Source organism: Syngnathoides biaculeatus, chromosome 22 (assembly GCF_019802595.1).
Source record: "Syngnathoides biaculeatus isolate LvHL_M chromosome 22, ASM1980259v1, whole genome shotgun sequence".
Classification (NCBI taxonomy): domain Eukaryota; kingdom Metazoa; phylum Chordata; class Actinopteri; order Syngnathiformes; family Syngnathidae; genus Syngnathoides; species Syngnathoides biaculeatus.
In genome coordinates this window covers 11,908,371-11,935,157 of record NC_084661.1, presented here as the reverse complement: position 1 = coordinate 11,935,157, position 26,787 = coordinate 11,908,371, and the positions used below count along the sequence as shown (strand labels likewise).

The window sequence follows — 26,787 nt, the reverse complement described above, 5'->3', positions numbered from 1 at the left end:
TTTGTTTCTACAATAAAAAAAAAAACTGAGTGACTTTTGCACGAGACGTCAAAGATTTGCAAACAACAAAAGACGTGTTATAAACAATTTAATTACATTAAAATTACACAGTGTCATCAGAGCAGAATTTGTGCATTTTAGCCCTTCCCCTCTCCATCCTGGGGAGTCAAAGGGGCCTCTGTTTAAGGTCTGCGGTTCTTAGTGTCACGGCGGAATACCTGGCAGCTCTCAGGTAACATGAGCAAAAGCAGCGAGGCAACGTTGAGCCCCACCAGAGACCACTGAATCGATGTCTCGTTAGTCCGAGCTGCATTTTAAGTGCCGAAAGCCACCCAACAGCCTTGGACGCCATCCCAAAGTCCCGTACAAATATGCACAACACACGACATCCACTTCCTGGCCCGATCCATGACCACAACGCCGTGTCATTTTTCTGTTACCGTACTTTAAAAATGAAAAAAATTATCAGTTCTGTTGTCAACGAATGTAAAAACACATTGACCAAAATAATTGGTAACGTATTTATAACATAGTTACGCATCGACCAGTTGATCGCAACACGGAGCATGATTGAATCCAGTGTTACGACTCCCTGTGTGAAATAATCCATAAAGTTGAAAGCGATCTCTGATTATGTTTGGACAAAACTGTAATAAATAGTGATCAAGTCAGGGCCTCGCGATTAAAAACATCGCCGGCCCGGTGCGACAAAATGCGATACTTGGGTCCCTCATTAGTACCATCGGCAGTCCCTGAAGAAAAAAACAAAACAAAAAAAACATTGAAAATGAACTCCTCATGTTTTGCATATCTCAGTGCAAGAGATTATTAAAATAAACAAAAACAATCATTGCAGCAAGCAAAAAAAGATATCGCAATGATATAGAAGCACAAATACAGTAGTGCTTTGAGATACAAGTTTATTTTTTTTCCCATAACCACCTCGCAAATCATGTTTCCCCAGTGAAATGTTTAAATTATTAATTCCTCCATCATTTGAACGATGGCTAGTCTCTCGAAAAAGTTGTCACTTGTTACTCGTATCGCAAGCCACTACTGTATTTACTAAAAAATAATAATAATAATAATGAAAATAAATCATGGGTGATTGGTTTGAAAAAAAAAAAAAAAAACAATGTGGAAATACAAAAAAAAAAAAAAAAACATTAAAAGCTATCGCATGAAATTCAGAACAGGAAAAATGACAATATTCAATTCACAACACTGCAATAAGTAAGAATACTCAACAATTACAATCGCTGAGACAAAAATGTTCAATGTATTGCACTGTGAAACCATCGACAAACAGTAATAATAAAAATAAAAACGGTAAAAATTGATGCGTTTTTATCCACAGTTGGTCCAAACTCGTTCCAGACCTTTTTTTTTGGGGGGGGGGGGGGGGGCGTGTCAGTCAGTGGCCGAGGGACGCAACGCAAAGGGACTCAGTAGTAGAAATGCTGCGTTTCAGTCCAGTTGGTGATCCAATACTTTTTGTGTGGCTCCTCCGGCTCGAATCCAGCGTTGAACCGATAGCGATCGGCCTTCCGAATTCTCACCCCGCGGTGCTTTGGCATTATCCGGTAGTAGAGGGATCGCCTGAAGAATCCAAGCTGGGGAGAAAAGAAGTGACATGAGAGACTAAAGCGCGGCAAAGATTTAATGGCGGCCCGGGAACGACATTTAGGAGATTTAGGTTCTTTGCAGGGACAGAGGATTGGGAAAGAGCGAGGGGGGGGGGAGACAAAGGGAGGGGGGGGGGTTAGTCGCCGACTGAGGAGGACGTGGAAAGAGAGCATAAGCAAGGTCGACAAAAACTCCTCGTTGCCGTAGAAAAGGCACAGAAGAAGTGCTGAGAGCTCACGTTTAGCAACAAGAAAGAACCTCGCGTGTTAATATATCAAACCATAACGGAGCAATATTTGTATTTTCAGAAAGCCCAAAGGTTAGATAAATAAAGTAAAATAAGTAAAACAAGGCATCATAGCCTCGAGATACGAGTGTTTACAAACAAGCTGTGTAAAAAAGTACGTGCAGGGGTGCCTTGAGATAAGAGATTAATTTCTGACACCAAACATTACAAATCATTTTTATCCATTGAAATGCAATTAAATATCTCGACCTCCCCAAAGCAAACTCACAAAAATATTCGCCATGTTTTCTCTTCAGGAAAATAGCACTTTATATTATTGTACTTGATATAAATAATTTGCACATCATTATTAATTCTGGTGTCTGTGACGTGGCCAATAGGGGGCAGTACAATATACAGATGAACACAAACAAAGAAGAGTTTCACAACTATTGTAACTCAGTAAGATGAAGTAGATTTTTTTTTTATTTTTCACAGATTATATGGCTGTGACTATCTTTGTATTGCCTGTCTACATGTGTTGCTTCGCTGTTTTTTGTTCAAATATGCATGATTATATTGGAGCAGCGCAAGACTCTCAGCACTCACACAGGGATAAGCAGGAGCCTGAAAGGAAAGCAAGATGTTAGACACGTTGAGCAAACAGGAAAAGGAATACAGAACCCACACCATCACGAGCCCGAGGTCAGGTAAGTCCGCTCATTCGGAGGGGGTGCTGCGACTGTTACCCGGGAAAAAAAAAAAAGCCCCACCGGTGTTTGCGGTTGTGCGGACCCATAGCGGGTCTCAGTAGTCCTCAGTCAGCCTCTCTGTCTCAGAGGGCTGGATCTTCATCTCAGCCTTCTGGGCTTTGGCCTCGTACATCTCCCTCCTGCTGGCCCGCTGGAAGAAGCCGCACTGCACGGAGGCGGAGGAGCACGTCAAACGTTACACGAAACGGGCCGACGTTGAGTCTCCGGGCGGGGTTTTACGGGAAATACCACGCGGCGGACTCGTTTTCAACCGCCCGTAGCGTGAGAACTCGACTGAATCCGCAGTCGGCTCACCTTCCAAAGTATAAGAATGATGATTCCTAGAAGCAGAACTCCGGCGACGATGGCTGAGATGATGATCCACAGCGGAAGCTCGTAGGGCGTCTCGACCCGCTCGACCGGTTCGATGTCCACTGTGAACTACAACCATCAACGGCAGCCATTTGGAGCCACTGCGAAGCCATTCGTAGCGTAAAATAACGTAAATAATTTGTTGCGTGTTACCATGGCGGTCTGGCTTTCCATTTTGAGGGTGGGTCTATCTGTAATGAGTTTCAGCGTGGCTTCACCGACAACTTTGATCCACAAGGCGTTGGCGAAGTCCTGGTAAGGCAAACAAAGAACAGGATCCAATCCAGCTACTGTGTCTGAAATTCCTCTTTCACGATAGATAAATGTCTTAATTCCCATGAATTGTGGTTTGCAGCCGTGAGAACTGTGCTCGAGACCTCGTTATTTTTAAGCATTGTTGAACAAAATTCTTATGCGACTACAAATACTGCGTCTTTCTCCAGCTATTTTTGCGAGCAAAACAATTCCAGAATGTTTAAAGGGGAAATTCAGTGCTTTGTGTGAATTACGAATTTTCAGGGGCGCTGCCATTTTCGCGAGTCACGTGATCTACGTATGCGTATGTGACGTGTACCGTGTCGTTCCAAACGCTGGATTACATGGGACACCATTATGCCAAGCGCCGATTTCTCGTATTTATCCTCATATGATGAAGAAATAGCAGTATCGGTTGATCGGGAAGACGGAGGACTACTTCCGTACAGATTTGAATATTCAGATGGTTCTTCAGGCGGAATGACGCTGAGTCTGACTACTAGAGGCCAATGCGCGACATAAGTGCGTAAACAAAGGGTTAGGCAGCCGCGGATGACGCAGAGCCTGACGAGCGAGCTTCGGTAGCGGGCAGCAAGCCGAGCTTTCAGGCGGTGGAGGCCCTTAGCCGAGCTTCAGTGGTGGCGGAGGCCTTTAGCCTAGCTTTGGTGTCCGGGGCTAACGGCCTCTCAGATCGCAGCCGGAGCTCGTGGCCCACCTTTGGTGGCGGCGGAGGCCATTAGCCTAGCTAACGGCCTCCACTGCCTGGAAGTTCGGCTCGTGGCTGGCCGCTGGAGCTAGCTTGTCAGACTCCCCGTCATTCCTGTCCAAAGAACCATCTGTGGCTCCCGGTGCCTTTGTTTCCACATTTATGTCGCGGTTAGGCCTCCGAGTGGTCAGACTCCACGTCATTCCGCCGGAAGAACCATCCGAATATTCAACATTAATTTCCACTCACAGGTTCAAATCTGTACGGAAGTAGTCCTCCGTCTTCCCGATCAACCGGTACTGCTATTTCTTCATCAGATGAGGATAAATACGAGAAATTGCCACTGGGCATAAACGGTGTCCCATGTAATCGAGCCTTTGTCGCGGCACGGTACACGTCACATGCGTCCACGTAGATCATGTGACTCGCGAAAATGGCAGCGCCCCTGAAAATTCGTAATTGTCGATAAAAATCTCCTCAAAATACTATTAAATGAGAGAGCACTGGATTTCCACCTTTAAGCTACGATTAACCTTTGTTTCCACCTGTTGACGTTCAAAAATCAACCTCATTTTTGGAAATGTAAATTTGTATCACAGCTGGTGTAATTATGGATTTACGATCGATCCCGAGCCGCGCGGTGGGGTCTGGTGAGAGCACCTCGAGCATCGTGCTGTTCCACAAACGAGCGCGGACGCGAATCTCGGCCGAGTTGCTCATGTTGAACAAAGGGCACGTGAAGGTCACGCATCGCGCCGTGTCTTTGGAACATTCCTACACACACAAAAAGGAAAGATTAATATTTGGGTTAAACACACACACACACGCTAAACAATGCCACCGGTTGCTTCGGCGCTCACCAACAGATGCGATTCTTTTCGCGGGGTGAGCAGCGTGAGGGCGGCCTGCGGCTCCGCCATCCGAGGCCGGGTCGCGTCGTCCGATTGGTCCGCCCCGACTTGCCGCTTGGCGCGTTTGGACGCTCTCTCCGTCAGCTGCAAGAGGAAAGCGGGGAAGGAAGCGGAGCAGACGGAGACGTGACATCAGCGGCGAAATGAAGGGGTTTGATCAAGACATCAGACGCCCGGAATAGCGCCGTTGCTTCTATTTTCGATTCGCTGAGGCTTGGATGCGGCGGCTCGGACATTGTTCCCTGAAGTACTTTAACGCGGGGTTTGCTTGCATAGGAAGCACATTCGAAAACCGCTGCTCAGACGGTCAGCCCACTGCCTTTCACGCATAATCCAGCGACATTGCAGATGGAAAACATTACTTTGATCGAGCGTCGATGCAAGAGATCCTCTCAAAGAGAACTTATGTTTATTTATCCATCCATCCATCCATCCATCCATTTTCTTTGCCGCTTATCCCCACGAGGGTCGCGGGGAGTGCTGGAGCCCATCCCGGCTGTCAACGGGCAGGAGGCAGGGTACACCCTGAACTGAACTTTTTTTTTTTTTTTTTTTTCTCCTTGAACCACAAAAACATGGTGCGATTGTCAACAAAGAAGCAGAGAGAAGGAAACTGGCAAGAAAAAGCAAAGTTGTATACTGTGAGAGATTGCTGGAAAAGATCCACAACCCCATTGACTGTTTTGGTGACAGGGAGTCAACACGCTTGCCTTTGAAGACACCCGTGCATAGTAAATCATAAATATAGTTGAATATTAGTGTACGTAAACTACCGTAATTTCTGGCCTACAAGCCGCGACTTTTTTTCACACGCTGTCAACCCTGCGGCTAATTTGTGCCTCAAGGGGGTACTCGAGGGGTAAAGGTAAGAGTGAGACGGGTGGAATATAGGTGCCAAGGAAGTGACTTTTACCGGCCCTGTTAGCGCTGCGCTACCGTTAGCGCTGAGTTTCTGGTGTGTCTCAGGGATACTGTATATACCAGTAAGTTTTATTTTAAGCGGCCCTCTTAGTGTTAGCCTGATGCTATAGTTAGCGCTAGCGTTAGCGCAGGGCTCAGCAACCTTTTTGAGGCTGAGGGCTACTTCGTGAGCACCAATAGTATGAAGAGCTACGTGACCTTTTTGTGGCAAATTTCAGGCTCAGTTCATTACGTGTACATATAATATTTTTGTTTTAATTTATTGTAGTAAATGACATTACAGGTATTTTAAAAAATTTAATTCACGTAAGCAAGTCAGATTCAGAATTTAAAGCTCAAATAATAGGAACAATTTGTGGCCGATGGTATTTTTAGAACATACCTCACGGGCTCCTGATATGGTCCTCGTGGGCTACCATTCGCATTGAAACGATAAAAATCTTGAGCCGCCTCATCATATTTACACATGAAATTTACAGTATGTACTAATTTTGGAATCAGAAATCAACTGTTGTTTTTTGGTAACACAAAAATTCAACTCGAGCGGAAAAGGTAAGAATGAGACTGGTGGAATATATGTGCCGAGGAAGTGACTTTTACCGGCCCTGTTAGCGTTTACGCTAGGGTTAGCTGTGCTCGAGTGTTGCTGCTGCGTTACTGGCGTGTCTCAGTGATATTTACCGGTAAGTCTTGTTTTAACCGGCCCTGTTAGCGTTAGTGCGGCGCGAGCGTTAGCACTAGCATTAGCGCGGGGCTAGCATTAGCCCCACGCTATCGTTAAACTCTTTCTATGTACTATCTTTCTTTGTAAATATCTCGTGTTTCATTGTGGGCACTTGCGGCTTTTACACAGCTGCGGCGTAGGTATGTATGAAATGGTATTTCCTTTACAAATGTACTCGGTGAGGCTTGTAACCAGGTGCGCTCTGTCGGCCGGGAATTACGGTAGTTGCAGAACCCTGCACACTGCAGGACGTTTAGTCGGGTAAAAAAGTGTGTGTGGGGGGGGGGGGTGCATACTGTGTCTGTAAGAAAAAAGAAGCCTCACCGTTAAGTTCAGAGGGTTGATGACATCTCCAGGCGGGCGACATTCACTCTCAGACTGCGTCTGAACGATGATCTGGGTCAGGTACAGGAGCCACTTCCCGTTGGCCACCTCAAAGGGCCACTCAAACTCCACAGCCAAGGTCCCCAAGTCCTCGAGGGGCGTCCCCTGCATGTTGACCTAGGGGGGAGAACGGCGTGAAATTGTAGCCACTGTGACTTTTTTTTTTTTTTTTTTTTCAAACTCGAAATAGCATCCACCTCTGCATTCGGCTGCACCGCAACCCATGACTTGCCTCCCAAAAATAATATTAACCATCTGACAGTAAAACGGCGTCGACTTGGGAGTACAGCTGAGCGGCGGAGGTGACTCACGTTGAAGGTGAACTCCAGCGGACTGCCCACGTCGCTGCTGTTCACCATGGCCGACGCGCCCATCACCGTCCCGCCAAATTTGGTCTGAAGGAGCGCGTTCGCCCTGCGAGCGGAAGAGGCCGGGGGGAACAAAAAAAACAAAGCAAGAATAATAAAGCGCCGCACAAATGCAACATTTTCCTATATGTGGGAATGAAAACAACTTACATGGAAAAGGAAGGAATGATGGTGTTCTCGATCAGCAGGGTGACGGGCACGGGAAACAGGTCGCTCTGCTCACTGACGCTGAAGGAACCAATCAGGAAACAGGAATTATTTGTGAAAATACCACCAAAAATAAACAATTAAAATCACCAAAACGCTTTAATATTTCTGTTAAGGACATCAACATTCAATGCTTTAGGTCACCGGTGTCAAACTCAAGGCCCGGGGGCCCAGATCCGGCCCGTCCACATCAGTTTAAGTGGCCCGCGAAGGCAAATCATGTGTCTCAACTTCGATAATTTTTGTAATAAATCTGTACCAAAATTTCAAATGGTCGTATCCATGCATCCACCCATCCATTTTCTTTGCCGCTTGTCCTCACGAGGGTCATGAGGAGTGCTGGAGCCTATCCCAGCTCTCAGCGGGCAGGAGGCGGAGTACACCCTGAACTGGTCGCCAGCCAATCGCAGGGCACATAGAGACAAACAGCTGCACTCACAATCACACCTAGGGACAATTTCGAGTGTCCAATTAATGTTGCATGTTTTTGGGATGAGGGAGGAAACCGGAGGAAAGCCACCCAGGTACGGAGAGAACGTGCAAACTCCACACAGGCGGGTCCGGAATTGAACCTGGGACCTCAGAACTGTGAGGCGAACGCTTTACAAGCTGATCCCACCGTGCCACCATGGTCATATCGTAAATGATAACATTGAGATATTGCAAATATTTTCGTTGTCAAATATCAGCAATAGCTGAAAAACTCTATTACCCTCCAATACCTGTTCATGAATTTCACGTGTAAATATGATGATGCGATGAAAGATGTCTACGGTTTCACGGTTACAACGGCCCTCGGAGGGAAATCGTAGCTAAAATGTGGCCCGCGAGTTTGACGCCCCCGCCTTACGTAGACAGAAGCAGCTGAGACTGGATCTCCTGCGTGTACAGATCTATGCCTGACGTCTCCAACCTCAAGACGAGGGACACCTGGTGACGAAAAATGAACCCACGTGTAACTCCAGGATTGTGATTTGCGCAAAATGCTCCCAAAAAACAAAATGGAGAACTTCAAAGGAATCGTCAACATTCGGGCACCACACCTTTTCCTTGCCTTTGAGCGGATTCCCCAACTCGCAAAGGACGTTGCCTTCAAAACGACATTCCACATCGTGGTCCTAAACCAAGGAAACAAGAAATGAACGCCAGCGCCAATTTTAATAATTTTACTACACTTTCAGTGTCGGTATCGCAACGTTACAAGGTATTATATGCTTTAGAGCAGCAGTTCTCAAAGTCAAATTATGAAATTCCATCATTTAAAAAAAAAAAAAATGTGTATATCGAAAAAACTGTTTACCGCCTTATGGGGACCGGCGTGCCAATAATAAACCAATTACTCTTCCCTACATTAATTACGTGCCAATTAAAAGCTCTGATATGATTTTGATGTATCATAATGTGTACAAATACACTAGTTTTTAAATACAAACAACCGCGAGCCCGGGTGTGCAGTTGGCTGAATTGTCATGTGCTGCCCCCTGCTGACCGCACCTGGGACCTGACGCCAGAGTATTTGAGAGCTTCGGGGATGGTGACGTTGAGCGTGGCCTGGTGGGCGTCCTCGGCCTCTTTGCCCCCCGTGGGGAAGTTGGTCACCTCCACCATCAACTGGATTATCTTCACACTGGTGTTGAATCGAAGGACTTGGGTTTTGTCCCGCCTGGGGCACAAGGAGCACACGCTTGGCGTACCAACACACAGCTTCTGTTTTTAGAGAGTCTTTCTTCTCACCTGGGGAAGGGTTTTTCCCTGTTGTCGGCGAAATGGGCCGACAGCCGCAGGTTGCTGGTGCACCTGTTGTCCGAGCCGCACTCCTTCTGGAAGTCTATCTGAAATTTGACCCAAGCGCACGCGCAATTCGTTCAGTGCAGAAATGACGCAACGCGACCGGTGCGTATGGACTTTGACGGCCGACCTCGGTTCTTTGGGTGAGTTTCTGGCCGTGACGGAGAATGGGGAACGAGTCCAGGTTCTGAACGGAGCGTCTCGATTTGGGTTTTTGTTCATGTAAGGACATGTTGACCGAAAAGATCACTGGCTCCAGTTTGTCCCTCACCGGCCCCTTAAAACACATCCGAAAATCTTCAATTAGCTTCACGTCGCCTTGGTTGCGGAAATGCGTTATTTAGACCTCCGAGCTACGGCCCGCGGACCCCAGCGCCATCCCCGCTTCGAGAACCTCACCACCACAGTCAAGTTCAGATGTCGACACTGGCGTTCGGAGGCCGGCAGGGTCAGCAGGCCCGTGTACGCGTTGTCGTCGGCGTCGCTGAAACGGACCCGCGGGTTCCTCCTCCTCCCGATGTCGGCCTCCGCCGTGTACTTCACCGCTGCGACCGGTCACACGATCGGAAGTTCACGCGAGAAAACGCCGACGTCCCGCGCCCGTTCGACGACGGAAGACCGACTTACTGATGCTTTTCTTGAAGTTTTTGTTGACGTTGCTCAGTTTGAAAGACACGCAGAGGGTGGCCTTGATGCTGGGAGACAAAAACCTGTTGAAATCCAATGAAAAGGGAGCCATTTTGGACCCGACAGCACCTTACCATGGCGCGTTCCCTTGACATTGATTCGGATCTACAATCTTCGGCTCCACATTAAAATCATTGTTTAGGTCCACGACTGGCCGAGTCCTGTCACAAACAGAGACAGTCGGAATTGAACGAGCGCACGTGATTACTGCGAATGTTTTGTTTCTCCACACCACGGATTCGAACCCACAACCTATGACCATCCTCCTTTAAAAAATCAAGAAAAATACACGTTTCTCGTGTGTTTTCTTGCCTAAGCAGGGCGATGCGGTCGTCGAGGGAGCCCACCAGGATGTCGGGATAGCTGTTGTCATCCATGTCCATCCCTCCGCTGATGGAGTAGCCAAATGTTTTGAACCCCCCGTCGTCCACGGACTTGCCCTCGATCACCTGTCGGGGAAAGCGGTGAGACAAAAGCAAACAACACAGCTTGGAGTGTTCTTGACGTCATTCGATGCGTCACCTGGCTGGGCTGCTCTGAGATTCCCTCATTACTTCCCATCCAGATGTAGACCTTGCCCGTGCCGTGGAACGGAGCCCCCACGGCAAAGTCTGCGGATAGAAAGACGTGTAATGACCACCCCAGGCCGTTAGAGGGCAACATAATACTGTGTACCGCAAGCATGCTGCTTTTAGTTGTTCCCCAGAATAAAAAAAAAAAAAAAGTTTATCCACAAAAAAATTAATCATGATGTATTCTCATTTTATAATTAACTAGTCGTGAGTAATTTTAGTTTGGTTTAACTTTTCATTTAATAAAATAAATACAAAATGTATCTATCCATGTGAATTGCCTACTTTACAAGAAATCAAATAACCAATGCAAACATAACGCGTGTACATCAAATTAATTATTTTCCATTCTTCATTTACAAAAAATAATAATCACAAAATAATTAACTCTCGCTTTTATTTTATATCTTTTTAAATGTATTTTTTATATTATATATATACTTTAACCAAAAGTAATTAATCAATTATTTTGTAAAATAAATTAAAAAATACAATAAATTACCAATACATTAATTTACCAATTACATAACATATAACAGAGCCATTAGATACAATACTACATGCACATTTTGACTTTATTTTTATTTCTTTTACCTAACCTATCAAATAAATGTAAAAGAAAAAAAAAATGTATATATATATATATACAATTGAGGTGGCATGGTGGTTCAGCTGGTAAAGCGTTGGCCTCACAGTTCTGAGGACCCGGGTTCGATCCTGCCCCAACCTGTGTGGAGTTCGCATGTTCTCCCCGTTGCCGGCGTGGGTTTTTTTCCGGGCACTCCGGTTTCCTCCCACATCCCAAAAATATGCAACATTAATTGGACACTCTAAATTGCCCCTAGGTGTGATTGTGAGTGCCGCTGTTTGTTCCTATGGCGACCAGTTCAGGGTGTACCCCACCTCCTGCCCGTTGACAGCCGGGATAGGCTCCAGCACTCCTCGCGACCCTTGTGAGGATAAGCGGCCAAGAAAATGGCTGGATGGATAAATAATTGAATGAGGCCCTTGAGCAAAAACGTCTGCCCACCTCTGAGTTCATCCATATACTAGTCGGTATGTACTGCGTGTGTATCTGCTCGCCTTGGAATCCATCCTGGTTGACGTCGCCGACGGCGGCGACCGCGTTGCCAAACGCGGACGCCGCGGGCCCCCTGAGCACGGCGGTCGGAGCCTTCCGGAACGAGCCCTTTTCGTTCATGTAGATGTAAACCGCGCCTCCCTCGTCCTTCATGCGGTCAAAGTAAAACGGGGCGCCCACGACCAAGTCGTTCCAACTGCAGGCACAGGAAATACCCCCCCCAAAAATTAAATAGATGAATAAATAAAACGTGCTTCTTGAATTGAGGGCAAAAGTTTGCGCACCTTTGCTTTAGTGATCATTTTATCCATCTATTTATGTTTGAGAAATGCATTTCACGGACGTACGTGTCGTTGTTGAGGTCCGCGACGGCCAGACTGCTGCCAAAATACGACCCCACTTGTTCCCCGGGGATGATGAGCGCCGTCTCGATGTTGTTGTCGGTCTTGACCGCGAGGACCACAGAACCTTTGGACTCATGCCTGGGAGCGCCCGTCACCACCGTGTAGTCGTCAACGCTCAGCAGGCGCTTCTCTTGGAGAACCGAATAACCTGGGTGGGGCAGATTTAAATCTCAACAGGTACCTAAAACTCCAGGCGGCAGTGAATGGCGGGGGTCGACTGTAATTAGCGTCGTGCTAATATAGAACAAAGACACATTTTAAAAAGTAGATATTTACCCATATAGTAGAGTTTATATTGTTTTTTCAGCGATCCAAAGTCTTTGTTATTGGAATCCCATGAATTGGCAGGATCAGGATTTCTCCATATAACGTGCACATTTCCTATAAAAAAATATATATTATTTGTGCCTCATATCGTCATCTTAATAACTGCGCCCACCTTGCCAAACGTAGCTGCCCGGGCTGCCCATGTACACCTCGTCCTCCGTCATGCCGCCCGAGATGCCCATGTTGCACATGCCCTCGGCCTCCATGTCGAAAGTGGGGTTGCACACCTCGTAGGTGTGAGTCTGCCAGTCGTCGTCGGGGTCGAAGGTCAGGTCGTTGCTCCTCACGTAGCACTTCCCGATCATCCGCCGCTGCTCCTCCGTACCGCTCCGTACGAGCTTGACGTAGCGATGGCCGCACGCCTGCGCCACGCAGAGAAGAGAATTCAAACCGGTTTCCGCGCGGGAGGCGATCGAACGCGGCGGTCCCACTCACCAGAACGCGTCCGGCCGACCGTGCCCTCTGACTTGCCACCGTCACGCCCAGCCACATGCCCTCCGCCATCTCGGAGGGGTTTGCTGGAAACGTGCCGTCGAAGTCAGACGGTTCAGTTCACAAAAAAAAAAATGCCAAACCGCAGACAAGACGCATCGAAAAGTGGATCAACCGCAAAAGAGACGCAGAAGCAAGATAACGATGAAGAGTTAAGCAGCGTCGCACGGGAGTCCGCGAGCGGCGGGCGGTCACAAAACCGCCATTCTGTACTTTTTGCCCGCGGACGCTACGTTTTCGCACTCACTTGAGCCGACCAGGTCCAATCTGGAGCAGTCCGACGGGTCCGTGGTGATGGGGCAGGAGTAGACGGCACCGGTTTCGCTGACGTTCGTCAACGCCAAGGCTTTCTCTTTGGGCGCTCCCGCTAGAAGCCTGCGCACGTAGATCAAGATTACAAGATCATATCGCATCCTCCTCGTGGTGCGCGATAGCACATCAAGACGGTGGTGGAAAATGAAAAATGAGCAAATCACTAAAATGTGGTAGAACCGTGTGACGAAAGGCAATGATAATGAGCAAAAACAACACCAAAATGTAAATAACATTCTGGTATATAATTCACAATAATAGTAAATAAATGAAATGCTTGCAAACACATTTTAATTTGTTAAAAGAATGTGAGGGGGGTTCAAAAGAAGTCGGTGTGTCGGGGGAAAGTCGGAGGTGGACCCTCTCGGATCTTGTTGGTGAATTGTCTCGTCGACGCGAAGGTAAACACACGCCCTGCGTCGGCACCTTTCAACGCAGTGACCTTTGAAGTGGAAGGATTAGGTCGCCGGTGCCGCGCACTATTGACTGTCAGCGAGAGATTTATTATCTGCACTTGTAGGCGGAAGGCGTGGACCGGCCTGTTTGCGGCGGCCGACCTGTTTAATCGTGCGTGAAGAAGAAGAAGAAAAAAAAAAAGCACGTGTGAAGAGGACAAGAAACATTTTGAGACAAAGCCTACACTTCTAAACCACATTTAGGATTTCCAGCCGTGACTTTTTTCCACACGCTTTAAACCCTGCGGTTTATGCGGTGATGCGGCCCTCTTAGCGCTGTGTTAGCATTAGCGCTGTGTGAGCATGTTGCTGCTGTGTCACTGGTGTGTCTAAGTGATATTTACCGGTAAGTTTTATTTTATGTTAGCGTTAGCGCGGCGTTAGCACTAGCGTTAGCGTGGCATTAGCAGTAGCTAGTGCTAACCTTAGCGCTACCGTTAGCGCTCGCGTTAGCTCTGGCTTTAGCTCTAGCGTTAGCGCTAGCGTTAGCTCTGGCTTTAGCTCTAGCGTCAGCGCTAGCGTTAAACTCTTTATGTGTCCCATCTTTCTTTGTAAATATCTCGTTTTTCAATGTGGACGCTTGCGGCTTTTACACAGCTTCGCCCTTTGAATGTAGCAAACGGTATTTCTTTTACAAATGTACTCGGTGAGGTTGATAACCAGGTGCGCTTGTAGGCCGGAAATTACGGTATAGATGTAATTGAACTTGACAATGGTGAGAATTTGGATCAATTTCCTATGGTAAAAATGGCTTCAGATCTTTTCTCTTACATGGGTTAAATTTTCAATACCCAGTTTTGTGTACTATAAAACTGCCCCGTAGACATCTGCAAGCTTATCAGTTAGACATCAACAAGCTGCCAGACACAACTACCCTCCCTATCCGGTGTCTCCCCCTAGCAACGTCGTGGGAAAAAATAAGATATGTCTTAACTTTTTGTAATTAAAACAAACCCAATAAAAATTCAACAGGACCCATTCGGCGTAGAAACGCAACGCTGGCCCAGAACGTGACGATTATCCCGTCACTCAACCACCAGACGTACATTATCAGCTCAGAATCAATTATCCGACCCGAGTGCTGACAACCAGCCGGAGCCGAGATGGCTTCCAAAGGCCCCGCCGGTGGTGATGGCAGCCTCCGATAAATGAGATTCCACAAAGGTTTTGTGGACCTTACGGACAGGTTACACTTTGTGGAGTCTCAGAGACACAATCCATGCGTGTAGAGTTCTGTTTATGATATTCTAAAGAAAGGAATTGTGTGCCTTGTTCCACCTTGGTGAGGGTGACAATCTAAAGCCCCGAGCCTTTTCAACACGACGCTCAAATTTGACGTTTACTTTGTGTCAATACTATCGTGATATAAAAATACAAAATAACGACAAAAAGCGCAACAAAAATCATGACTCAAGTAGCCGAATGTGTACCAGCATGTCAAGCGTTTTACTGTGAAAGTCAGTGGCGTGGCAAAAAGCTGACGTGGAACCAGTTTTGGCCCCCCACCCATACTTTGGGAACCCCTGATCCGAAACATCCTTTGGGAGCACAAACAAGTGAAGAATTATGTGGATCAGGAGTGGGGACCGGATGCTTTCATCTTTCATTTTCATAAGCAGCCCTGTCATATTTGTTGCATTAAATTAGCAAGTTTTTTCCCCCTGAAATTAGCTAATTACTATTTTTTAATTCATTTCATTAAACCACTGTTGAATTATTGAAAACATTTTATTACACAGACAGTAAAAAATTAAAAATTTAAACGTATTCTATTTTTCCTAATGATCGGCTATTTAACACTAATTTAATTACAAATAATACAATAATAATAACTCATTAATTAACTAATAATTAATAATAATTAAGTATTTCGGGCGTGCTGGAGCCTCTCCCAGCCATCGTCGGGCGAGAGGCGGGCTACACCCTGTATCATCGCCCTGTTAATTGATGATGAATTGATTAACAAAAGGGTATCGGTAAAACAATTTGGTTTATTTCATTCTACGAGATGAATTTATTTCAATTAAATGAATTTAAAATAATATAACGGAGTACGCTAATATTATTATCTTCTCTTGAAAGTTTTTTTTTTGCCAAGATGTGGTCATTTCAACATAGGTAATGTGTACATGTAATGTCAGTAGAGAAATGGCTCCTCCTCCTCATCTTAAAAAGGTAGAGAAACTATCAAAAATCATCATATCATACGTCATTTTGTTTCTAAAAAAGGAACTCGCCCATCCATCCATTTTCAAAATCAGTCCAGCCTGGAAACTCATCCCATGACTTTAACACAATAAAGGAATGACTCTACCTTATCCAATTAGACCCACATTTCTTTTAAAGCCATAATCATAAAAGACTGAGATAATCTACTTTTTTTTTTTTTCAATAAAAGTAATAAGCTTTTCCTAAGCCCTCCGCGGCAAGCCTGTTTCTACTTCCATAGAAGCCGTGACTCAGCCACGAAAGCGCAACTCACATCAGTGCCCGCTCGGTGCCAAGTCCAACAATGTGCGCCCCCCCCCCCCCCCCGTCCCATCGCCAGCTCATCGCTTCCTCATAAACGTGCCGCCAAGGGCCCACGGGAGGGATGGCGGGTGGACACCGAGGTTCTGCATTCCAAGTGTGAGCGCACGGGGGACATGTTGAAATCTGCCCTCCTCTGCTCAGCAGGTGATGTGAACGTTTGCTGGAAACTTTTAGTTTGTGGTGCTAACATGCCCCGGCTTTAGGGGGGGTGGGCAGAGGGAGGCTGCATTCTTCGCATCAGAAGTAAGACGACTCGCATACCGTGATTAACCTTTGCGGAACACGTAATCGGGTCGAGACCAGATGAAAAGGTGCTTCCTTTAGAAAATGAGAAAATGAATTCAACTTCGCTTTTCCTAGCTGATGTCGTTTCTCGATGGTGGGTCAAAATTACAGGAAATTGGAGCAAAAAGATGTATTGCCGCAACATTAGGCAGAATTTTTAGGTTTCGCACGACCTGGAGTTCAAGTAATCCTGGGTCATCTCGCAGGTTTTTGCATCCCAGTGTTGCCACACGTCACAAGGCAGATGAAAAACCGCTTTACTCATTATTAATATTTACCCTGCTCCTCTAAAAATATATATTTATATATTTCCAATTATTTCCATTTTAATATTTCAGCCATATTTTTTTGTGACAGTTATTGGTAGTGGTACACTACGGCCCTCTATTTGGCAGCTGCCACTGTCTCTACTGATTCACCCATCCAGCCATTTTCTTCGCCGCTTATCCTCACGAGGGTCGCGGGAGTGCTGGAGCCTATCCCAGCTGTTAACGGGCAGGAGGCGGGGTACACCCTGAACTGGTCGCCAGCCAATCACACGGCACATCGAGACAAACAGTCGCACTCACAATCACACCGAAGGGCAATTTAGAGTGTCTTTAATGGGAATCTTTTTTTTTTTCTCAGAAGACTTTTTTAAAATGAATATGGCGTTGGAGATTTCATTTTGCTTAACACATATGATGAACGTTTCCCATTGCTAGCGGGGAGTTTAAAACAATAAAAAATGAAACTTCTGACCTGCGGCAACAATGTTTGTCGGCGTGAGTCACGTTCAGTTTTTGTGCGCGCTCACGGTCGTTGCGTTAACAGCCAGGCGTGCTCGCTCTGAATCGTCCGATAGCAATTTGTCTGTTTACCTTGTCCTGTTGCTACATGGCGCCGTTTCCTGACTACACCGGGCCAAACCATCGGACGCACACAAAATGCCAACGAGCCCGGTCATCGTCGTCTTTGTTCGGGACAAAAACTGCTATCTCGATGTCCAGGGTGCGCTTAACGAGAGTCCGCGATTAAACGTTGACGAATAAATAACAACACAAGCACAATCAAGCACAAAAATGTTCTGGAACTGGGTGTGGTACCGGGAGCATTAAGGAATTATTGTGGTTTTCCTTGTTTGCACTTGTGTGGAAGCCAGTTGTGCGTCATTTATTTCCTTTAGAAAAATAAATCACTGTTGTTGTTGCTTTTCTTACATCACAGGTGTCAAACTCGAGATCCGGGGGCAAGATGTGTCCCGGCACATGATCTTAAGTGGCCCGCGAAGGCAATTCACGTGTGTCAAATCTGTACCAAAATTTCAAATTGTCATATCATAAATGATACCGGTGAGATATTGCAAGCATTTTTATTACGTTACCAAACGTCAGCAATTGTTGAAAACCCCATTAGCCTTAAGATAGTTAATAAATTTCATGTGAAAATATGATGTGCGATTAAAGGTTTTTTTTTTTTTTTTAAATCAGAATCAGAATCAGTAGAGGGCGGCATGGTGGATCAGCTGGTAAAGCATTGGCCTCACAGTTCTGAGGACCCGGGTTCGATCCTGGCCCCACCTGTGTGGAGTTTGCATGTTTTCCCCGTGCCTCTGTGGGTTTTCTCCCGGCGCTCCGGTTTCCTCCCACATCCCAAAAACGTGCAACATTAATTTAACACTCTAAAAATGGTCCCTACGTGTGTTTTTGAGTGTGGCTGTTTGTCTCTATGTGCCCTGCGATTGGCTGGCAACCAGTTCAGGGTGTACCCCGCCTCCTGCCCGTTGACAGCTGGGATAGGCTCCGGGACTCCCCGCGGCACCTCGTGAGGATAAGCGGCAAAGAAAAGGATAGATGGATAATTTAAAGAATCAATTAACCACAATAAATACCGTAGAACAAAGTTAATATTGAATATTTTCATTGATAATGAGATCATGAATGTAAAAATCAATCCCCTCAGATGAATAATTTACCCTCCATACAAAAAAAAAAAATCATGCTGATGTGTGAAAACTTGCTGACAAGAAGATGGAAACAATACACAAACGTCATCCTCAGAGTTTGAGATAGAATCTTTCGAGTGATTCAATCCAGCGGAAGGTCCGCTAAGCAATAACAAAGATTATCCCGCAGACAGCAGCATTCAACCGCAAAAATGGAATCTTTCCAGTCATCGGCAGACAAAAATGAACGGAATAAAGTCGGGGTGCGAAGGAGAGATCATAAGGCGGAGATCGCAACAATAAGCGCCGCAGTGAGATACAAGGTAGCCATCGCCAAGAAAAAAAAAACTTACAACGAACTCGAGAAAATAAAAGTATCTAATTATTGCTATTATTAAGTCAACATATCTATGTTCATTGAAAAAATTGAAGTACAACAAAAGTTTGTGTGAATGTAAAATTCAACTGGGATTGGCAATAAATATCCTCAAGCAAGCATTTATCGTCTTTTTTTTTTAATGGAAGAATTGATCGCTCCCAGCGACCCTTGTGAGGATAAGCGGAAAAGAAAATGGATGGAATTGATCGCTAACTACCAATCTGGTGCTTCGGCAGGTAGTTTAAACGCGATGATCTCCGATTTCTGGTCCCAGGTCAACGCAAAAAAAATCAGGTCACTTGGAAGTCATGGTACCGCTGTACTTCCTTGACACCAATAATACTTTTAGCGCTTGGGCTCCGTCTTTTGCCATCTAAAAGCTGACAACAAAGAGTGACGCTTTTCTACTTTCAACAAGCAAGTGATTCATATAATTTTTAAATAGCCGTCCTGAGGAAAGCATCAAGTACTTCTGTTGCATTAGAACAAAAAGGAGATTTGTGAATAAATCGTGGTGCCACAATAACGCCAATCAAATGAAAAAAAAAAAAAATGTGGTTAGAGTTGAAGTCTGCGATGAAGAATTGGGTACTAGAAGTTAGTGGCAGCCTTTCGTACAGCTGGCCAAACATCCTGTTTGCAGACCACCATCTGCCCCTGGTGAACCAGTAACAGGAGAACAAACTAATTTATGACCCGGGGCGACAAATGAAACATGTCAGGTTTTCCCCCGATGCTAAAACTAACTCTCTTTTATTATTATTTTTTTTTCATTAGCAACTCGTAAAACCTCGCCTTACAGCGGGTGATGTCAAACTCATTTTTGTCACGGGCCACGTTGTACTTGCGGTTTCCCTCAAAGGGCCGTTATGGCTGTGAAACGGTAAAAATCTTGAACGTCCTCATCATATTTACACATGAAATTTGTGAACTAGTTTTGGAATCAGAAATCAAGGGTAATAGGTTTTTCCAACTATTGTTGTTTGGCGACACTAAAATTCAACTCGAGCATAAAAGGTAAGAATGAGACTGCTGGAATATATGTGCCGAGGAAGTGACTTTTACCGGCCCTGTTAGCGTTTACGCTAGCTTTAGCGCTGAGCTAGAGTGTTGCTGTTGTGTTTCTGGCATGTCTCAGTGATATTTACCGGTAAGTTTTATTTTAACAGGCCCTCTTAGTGTTAGCACGGCGCTAGCGTTAGCACTAACATTAAACTCTTTCTGTGTACCGTCTCTCTTTGTAAGTATCTCGCGTTTCAATGTTGGCACCTGTGGCTTTTACACAACTGCGGCGTATGTATGTACCAAATGGTATTTCCTTTACAAATGTACTCAGTGAGGCTTGTAACCAGGTGCGCTCTGTGGGCCGGGAAATTACGGTAGTTTTGTAATCAGAAATCAACGGTAATGGGTTTTTCTAACTATTGCTGTTTGGTAATAGCGCAATGCTATCATTTATGATATGACAATTTGAAATTTTGGTACAGATTTGAACAAAAAAAATCATGGAAGTTGATAGACATGATTTGCCTCCGCGGGCCACATAAAATCATGCGGCGGGCCAGATCTGGCCCCTGGGCCTTGAGTTTGAGACCTGTGACATACAGCGTGTAACCCAGCACTTGTGGTTCATTTCCAGGTCAAACATTTATTTAAAAAAAAAAAAATGCTCTGAAAGGTACTGAAGCGTCTAGTTTTTCCTCGAGACAGGTGACCCTCACCCACCCGGAGGCCAGCCAACTTACACAAAAAAGGGAAACGGATCTCTTACGAGCCGCGAAGCGCTTTGCTCTCCGGGTAGTGGTAATGAAAGCCGTGGCGGGGAGAATCTGCTCCGTGGAGAATAGCGGGAGGCGCGACATCCTGCCGGGATTCATTTCGACATCTTATTAAAGGGCCGTCATTCATTCTGCGCTGACGCTAAGTGCAGCATACCGATTGGACGCGGACAAACTCGCACTCTCGCCGGCTTTCGCGCTTGGTCAACCTGGCACCATATATGTCTTGTTAAAAAAAAAAAAAAAGTATATATATTTGGCAGGTCTTTTATTTTTAAGATCTGTGCTTTAAAATGACTTTAGGGAGGGTAGAAGTGAAAATCAGATTTTGGTACTGAACAATTTACACTGCAAACATGTTTTTTTTTTTTGCAAGTTACCGTAATTCCCGTCCTTCAGAGCGGACTTGGTTATAAGCCTCACCGAGTACATTTGTATAGGAAATACCATTTGGTACATACAGTACCGAAGCCGCACCTGCGTAATAGCCGCAAGTGGCCACAATGAAACCCAATCATTTTCAAACACGAGATATTTACAAAGAAAGACGGTACACAGAAAGAGTTTAACGCTAGCGCTAATACCGCGCTAACGCTAACAGGGCTAGCACTAACGCTAACAGGGCTGGTTAAAATAAAACTTACGGGTAAATATCACTGAGACATGCCAGTAACACACCAGCAACACACTAGCAAGTTTTATTACCTTATCTTTGCTTAACATAGCAACAACACGGTAGCGCGAACAGGGCTGTTAAAAAAAAACAAAAATATACTGTTAAAAAAAAAAAAAAAAACAGCCGTGGCAGCTACACAGTAGCAACACGGTAGCACAGCACTAACAGGGCCGGTTAAAAATAAAACTAAATCACTCAGTCGCGGCAGTAACACAGAAGCAACATGCTAGCACGACGCTAATGCTAGCCCGGCGGTAACGCTACCGCGGCGCTAAGAGGGGCAGTTAAAAAAAAAAAAAAAAGCAAATCACTGAGATGCGGCAATACAGTAGCGCGGCGCTAACAGGACTAGTTTAAAAAAAAAACATACCGGTAAAAGTCACTTCCGCTGCACATATATTCCACCGGTCTCACTCTTACCTTTTCCGCTCGAGTGCCCCCTTGCGGCCGTTAGGGGGAAAAAAATGCACAAATTAGCTGCATCACCGCATAAGTCGCAAAGTTGAAAGAGCGTGAAAAAAGTTGCGGCTTACAGGCCGGAAATTATGTGATATTGTTTATGTTATGATTCATTTGCCAGTAAATTTGCACAACAGGGCTCATGTCATTCCCCCTGGTTATGTAAAACACCAATGAGGGCGTTATCAACAATAGTGGATTGTTATCTTTGTGTATCACTGGGCACGACAGGGGCTCTCCGACAAGGACCACCGGCACTTTGGAGATAAAGACTATTTGGACCTTGGCCATCTTGGAAATCTCCATCATTGACTTTAGTGTGTGGCGCACGGCTAAAAGTTTGCGTTTGGCTGAAATTTCATTTTGAATACAGAAATGTTCCTCTCGTCAAGTGTACCTAATGTTGAGGCCCCATTCCTGAAACGTTTTGACTTTAGGAGAGACGCAGAGAGTGTTACAGGACATGTCGGGAACACGTTGCTTGAGGTTGTTTGCGTTGCTAACACTTACAGCATAGTTTGACCTTTCTAATCTGTTCTCACAATAAAACAGGGGGGCGGCGGCGCCACCTAATTAAACGGCGGACTTTCATGGCCTGGGGCTGATACAGTCAGACAGAGGTTTGGATTCGACATTCATCTGTCACAAGAATTCCGCTCTAAGTCTTATTCGGCCACTTTGATTCTTGACTACAAACTGAACGAATTGCCCTTCCTGGAATTTCAAAAAAAAAAAAAAAATGTCAATTCCAGATTTTGGTGGCTCGGAGATTGTTTCCAAACAGACCACCATCCTGACTCTTGTCTTGTCTCAACCTGAAACCCGGCAGGTTGTGACTGTGCACAGAAGGCTAATACATTCCCCACATACCGTGGGGTCAGGGGACTGGAAGAACCAATAGGTGGCCAGCTGACTGCCCAGTCCCTCCTCTTGGCTGTAAGAGGGAACAAAAAAAAGTCCTCGGAGGGGACTTAAACAAGCAACTGGAAGACCAGTTAGTCGGTTGTACAGTCGCAAAGTGCGCAACGTAACCTTGGGTAAATTACGCTCAACTACAACTTTAAGCTAGCCCAAAATTTGCTCTTAAACCGCTCCGAGCGAGCAAAGATACACCAAGAGATTCAAATTAATTGGTTAATGGTGTCAAGCGTTCACCACGTTTATCTCAAAAGTAGGAGGGGCTAGTCGCCCCCGTTGACTTTCATCCCGTCGTCGACCTGACTCGTGCGTGTGCAGACGAATGCCGATTTCAAGTGTCGGGACTTGTCCGAGCTGGTTTAAATGCTTTTATTTTTCAAAAGGCGCACTCACTGGTATTGAAAGAAGCGTGTGAAGAAGCGTATTTTAGCATGTCGACTGTTAGCATGTTAGCATTGTATCCATTTGCATTGGACATGGGGCACGGGCACACAGGAAGAAATGTAAAATCCTTACCAACTATTAGCTTGTTAGCATGTGCGCTACACTCTTTTCAAATTATATACTACTGTCGTCACAAACCACAAATTTAACGGAAAATTCCGGTGGTTTGGAGTGACAATATATCCAATAGCTCATGTAATATGTACTCTATCTTGATAATGATGACTAATTTTAGATTTTTATCGACAATTCCGAATTTTCGCGACTAACATGACCTACGTGCGCGGATGTGACCTGTTCCGTGCCGTTCCAAACCCTCGATTACATGATCGATTTCTCGGATTTATCCTCATCTGATGAAGAAATAGCAGTATCGATTGATCGGGAAGACACAGGAATACTTCCGTACAGATTTGAACCTGTGGCTGTAATTAATGTTGAATATTCGGATGGTTCTCCGAGCGGAATGAGACGGAGTCTGACGAGCCTTATCGATCCGCTTTCGTTTGTTTTCCATAGTCTGGTAGCTACGTTGCTCATTGTTAGCATGCCGACTAATCTTCAAATAATATGCAAGTCAAATCTCCACGAAATTTCAAGAAAATCGAGCAAAGTTTTACTTTTGGGGACACTATAATTGGCCTTGAGAGTGCGGAGGGGGCACTCTGACATTAAATAAACAATGACATCATTCATTTGGTCCAAGACTTGAGGAGGAAAAGGGCACACGTCTCTCACACAGAAGAAAGTGGAGCCAAACCGTCCGAAGTTCGACACGCCAAGAAAAGGCGTAAAAGTGCCCCGGCGACTGCAGCTCTCCCTACCCCTACGTGCGAGGGCATTACAGGAAGGAAGTCCAGTGGTGCTTTGACCGTGCCATTAATCCGGTCCAGTGCCCCAGAAAACACTATGAATGTTTCTTGGAATGTGTATTTTTTTTTTTTAATAAGAAAATGAGAACTGGACAATATTGTACTTGATAACATAAACAGGACATTGTGCCGCTCATTCTTCACATAAGGCCTGTGTAATACATAGACACACCACATGTAGATTTGATGATGAAGTAAATAAGACTATACTAGCTCGGTTGCAAATATATTCGGCATTTTACGCAGAGGATAAAGAATATATGCCTGTTAGTATTGTTATATGCCCTGTGTGCGTGTGCCATTATATTTTGTGTTCAAATATACGCTGTTTAAAGGTTTACAATTACTGCAACATAGATGTTAGTTTATTTAGCTTGTCTATGGCATTTTGCATTGTGTTAGAATTGCTCTAGTGGACTTTAATTTAAAATTGTAATGTTCTTTTTTTTAAGTACAGAGATATGTTTTTTTTTTGGGTGGGGGGGTGTTATTTATCCAGTAAATTTTAACTGGAGTGGCAATAAACACCTTGAAGCGATCACATGGCCCCATTTTGGAAGAATTGTTTAGGATCCGCCAAACTGCTGCTTGTTGTGAAATGTACTGCCACCAAAGCTAGCCGTCAAAACTGATATATCTGTTAAAAACTCAAAACAGAAAAAAAATAAAATAAATAAAAATCAGAGCAAAAGCTTATATGTACGAAATAATAAAGAAATACATTTCACCCCTCTTTACCCCACACCCCAAAAAACAATTACTTCCGAAACGATTCACATTATAATGTGAAACATATCACGTTATAATGTGGTAGTGACCTTTTTTTTTTTTTTTTTGGTGCGGCAGCTCCCGTACTACGAACATTTATTTAGTTATTATTTTCTGTTATTATGTGAAAGGAATCTATCTTACAATGAAAGCGTATTGCTGCCACACACAAAACAAAAAAGTCGCTGCCGCATTATTACGTGATATATTTTCACATTATAATGTGGTTATTACACATTACAATGGGAACCGTTTTCCCATTATAATGGGAATCGTTTAGTACTTTTTTGGGGGTGTGGCAGCAATACGCTTCCGTAGTAAGGTAGATTAGGTTCACATAATAACGTAGAAAATAATACATAAATACATTCACCCCTCTTTACCCCGCCCCCCAAAAGACAATTACGATTCACATTATAACGTGAAACGATTCACATTATAATGTGTAATTAACCACATTATAATGTGAAACATATCATGTTATAATGTGATAGCGACCTTTTTTTTTTTTGGTGTGGCAGCAATACGCTTCCGTCCATATCTGGAAAGGTTTGAGTCCCATCACTTGTAAGTAAAGGCACCACCGTATATTGCAAAAAGCATAGCGCTAATCCAAAATCGGCTAACAACAGGGATTTCCGCAACCGACAGATGGGTATGTTCCACTCCAAAATCTGCGGGACCATGAACCATTAACCGACAAGTCACAAACAAACAACGCTGTGAGTATTAAAGAAGTTGTTAAACCCCCCCCCACCCCACCCAAAAATAAAGGATTACAAAACACAAAGCCACTTGTGTCTTCACGAGATGCCAGAGTGCAAAGTCAGGTGAGCGGAAAGTAGGACAAGGGCACGCGTCACAAAAGTCGACGGACTGCAGAACGGCTGAATACGCTGAAAGAAGCGTTAAAGGCACACGAAGGCATGTCGACACTTTGCCGCGCGCCTCCGGCGATACAATTGCCCGAACTGCTTTGCCTGCTTTGCCTGCTTTGCAAACAATGAAATCTCTTTCGGGCGAACGCATTGAACCTGTCGAAGCCATCAGCTGTGAGTCCAGCAATATAATCTATTATACAAAAAAAATTATTTCCATAAAGTGCGCAAAATTCATTAAAAAACAGGTCTTTCCCTATCATGAATGAATAAATAAATTAATCAAAACTATCATGAGTAGCCGGACAGGACTGGAAAAAAGCCAAGTACTGTATTTCATCCAAGTAGTTGCACCTTGTTGCAGAGGAACTAAGTTGAAGTGACTTGAGGAGTTTGACATTGGCAAAACGAGTGATTTACTTCTGTATTGCGGGATCACGGTGCCGAGGAACTACTGTATGTTGAAGTGAGTTGAGGAGTTTCATGTAGGAAAGCAGTGCTCTGCCATCATCTTGAGTCTCTAGGAGGGGGTGGGGGGGTGTCAAATACTTTCAGATTTTCTCTTTTTACAACAAAGTGCAATCCCTACGCACTTCAATAATTTTTGTTAATAATGCAAAAAGAAAAAAGGAACAGTTTTTTTTTAGGGGGTGGGGGTGGGGGGGGGTTGCAGGGAGTCTGCTTTCCTCCGTGCAGTCATCCATTCACCGAGAATGAGAGCGCTAGTGAGGCGGTCGGGTCTGGTTCCGCCCACTGGGTCAAAGCAGGTGTCAGTTGTTTCCGAGCTACAAGCCATCAAACGTGAAAGAAGAAGTGGAGAAGGGAGGAGGGAAAACGGGAGGGGGGGGGGGTGTTGAAGTAACTTACAGGTATTTCCTCGAGCCCTCCGTCTGCTGGTGCAAGGCCACGGACAACCCGAAGAAGCTGCCTTTGGTCGGGCCCGTTTTGATGACGGCGAAGCGCTCGTCGACGTTAAATCCGCGGCAGGTCGGCGATGCGTGGACGAAAAGTAGCCAGGCGTGAAAAAGGAGCCTCGGGAACATTCTGCCTTTTGTTTGTTTGTTTGTTTTTTTCCACGGCGGAGCAGCGGATCCGCGACCGGCGCGTGGCGGCTCCGACAGGTAGACGCGCAGCAGGGACCTCCCCGCCGAAGACCTGCAGTGTCCACGCACGCTCGCTCGCTCATTGCTCATTGCTCTCTCTCTCTCTCTCTCTCTCTCTCTCTCTCCCTCTCTCTCTCTCTCTCTCTCTCTCTCTCTCTCTCTCTCTCCCCCCTCCCTCATTCAATCTGATTGTGACATAAT

At 45.2% G+C, this 26,787-nt stretch overlaps 1 protein-coding gene across 1 annotated transcript; it reads right to left on the bottom strand.

Moving 5' to 3' along the window:
• Positions 1-71: 71 nt before the first annotated feature.
• itga3b (integrin, alpha 3b) lies at positions 72-26,686 on the bottom strand. Its single transcript, XM_061809549.1, has 26 exons — positions 26,351-26,686; positions 13,051-13,178; positions 12,747-12,829; positions 12,424-12,673; positions 12,261-12,365; positions 11,928-12,132; positions 11,583-11,776; positions 10,450-10,538; positions 10,240-10,376; positions 10,002-10,088; positions 9,868-9,935; positions 9,640-9,785; positions 9,371-9,517; positions 9,187-9,284; positions 8,947-9,115; positions 8,496-8,570; positions 8,303-8,382; positions 7,396-7,473; positions 7,189-7,291; positions 6,818-6,994; positions 4,798-4,932; positions 4,598-4,711; positions 3,130-3,228; positions 2,920-3,045; positions 2,626-2,770; positions 72-1,613 (listed from the first exon to the last, which is right to left on the bottom strand). Exons 1-25 carry the CDS (start codon positions 26,674-26,676, stop codon positions 2,660-2,662), a joined length of 3,330 nt encoding a protein of 1,109 aa, XP_061665533.1. The 5' UTR covers positions 26,677-26,686; the 3' UTR covers positions 72-1,613; positions 2,626-2,659.
• Positions 26,687-26,787: the final 101 nt, after the last annotated feature.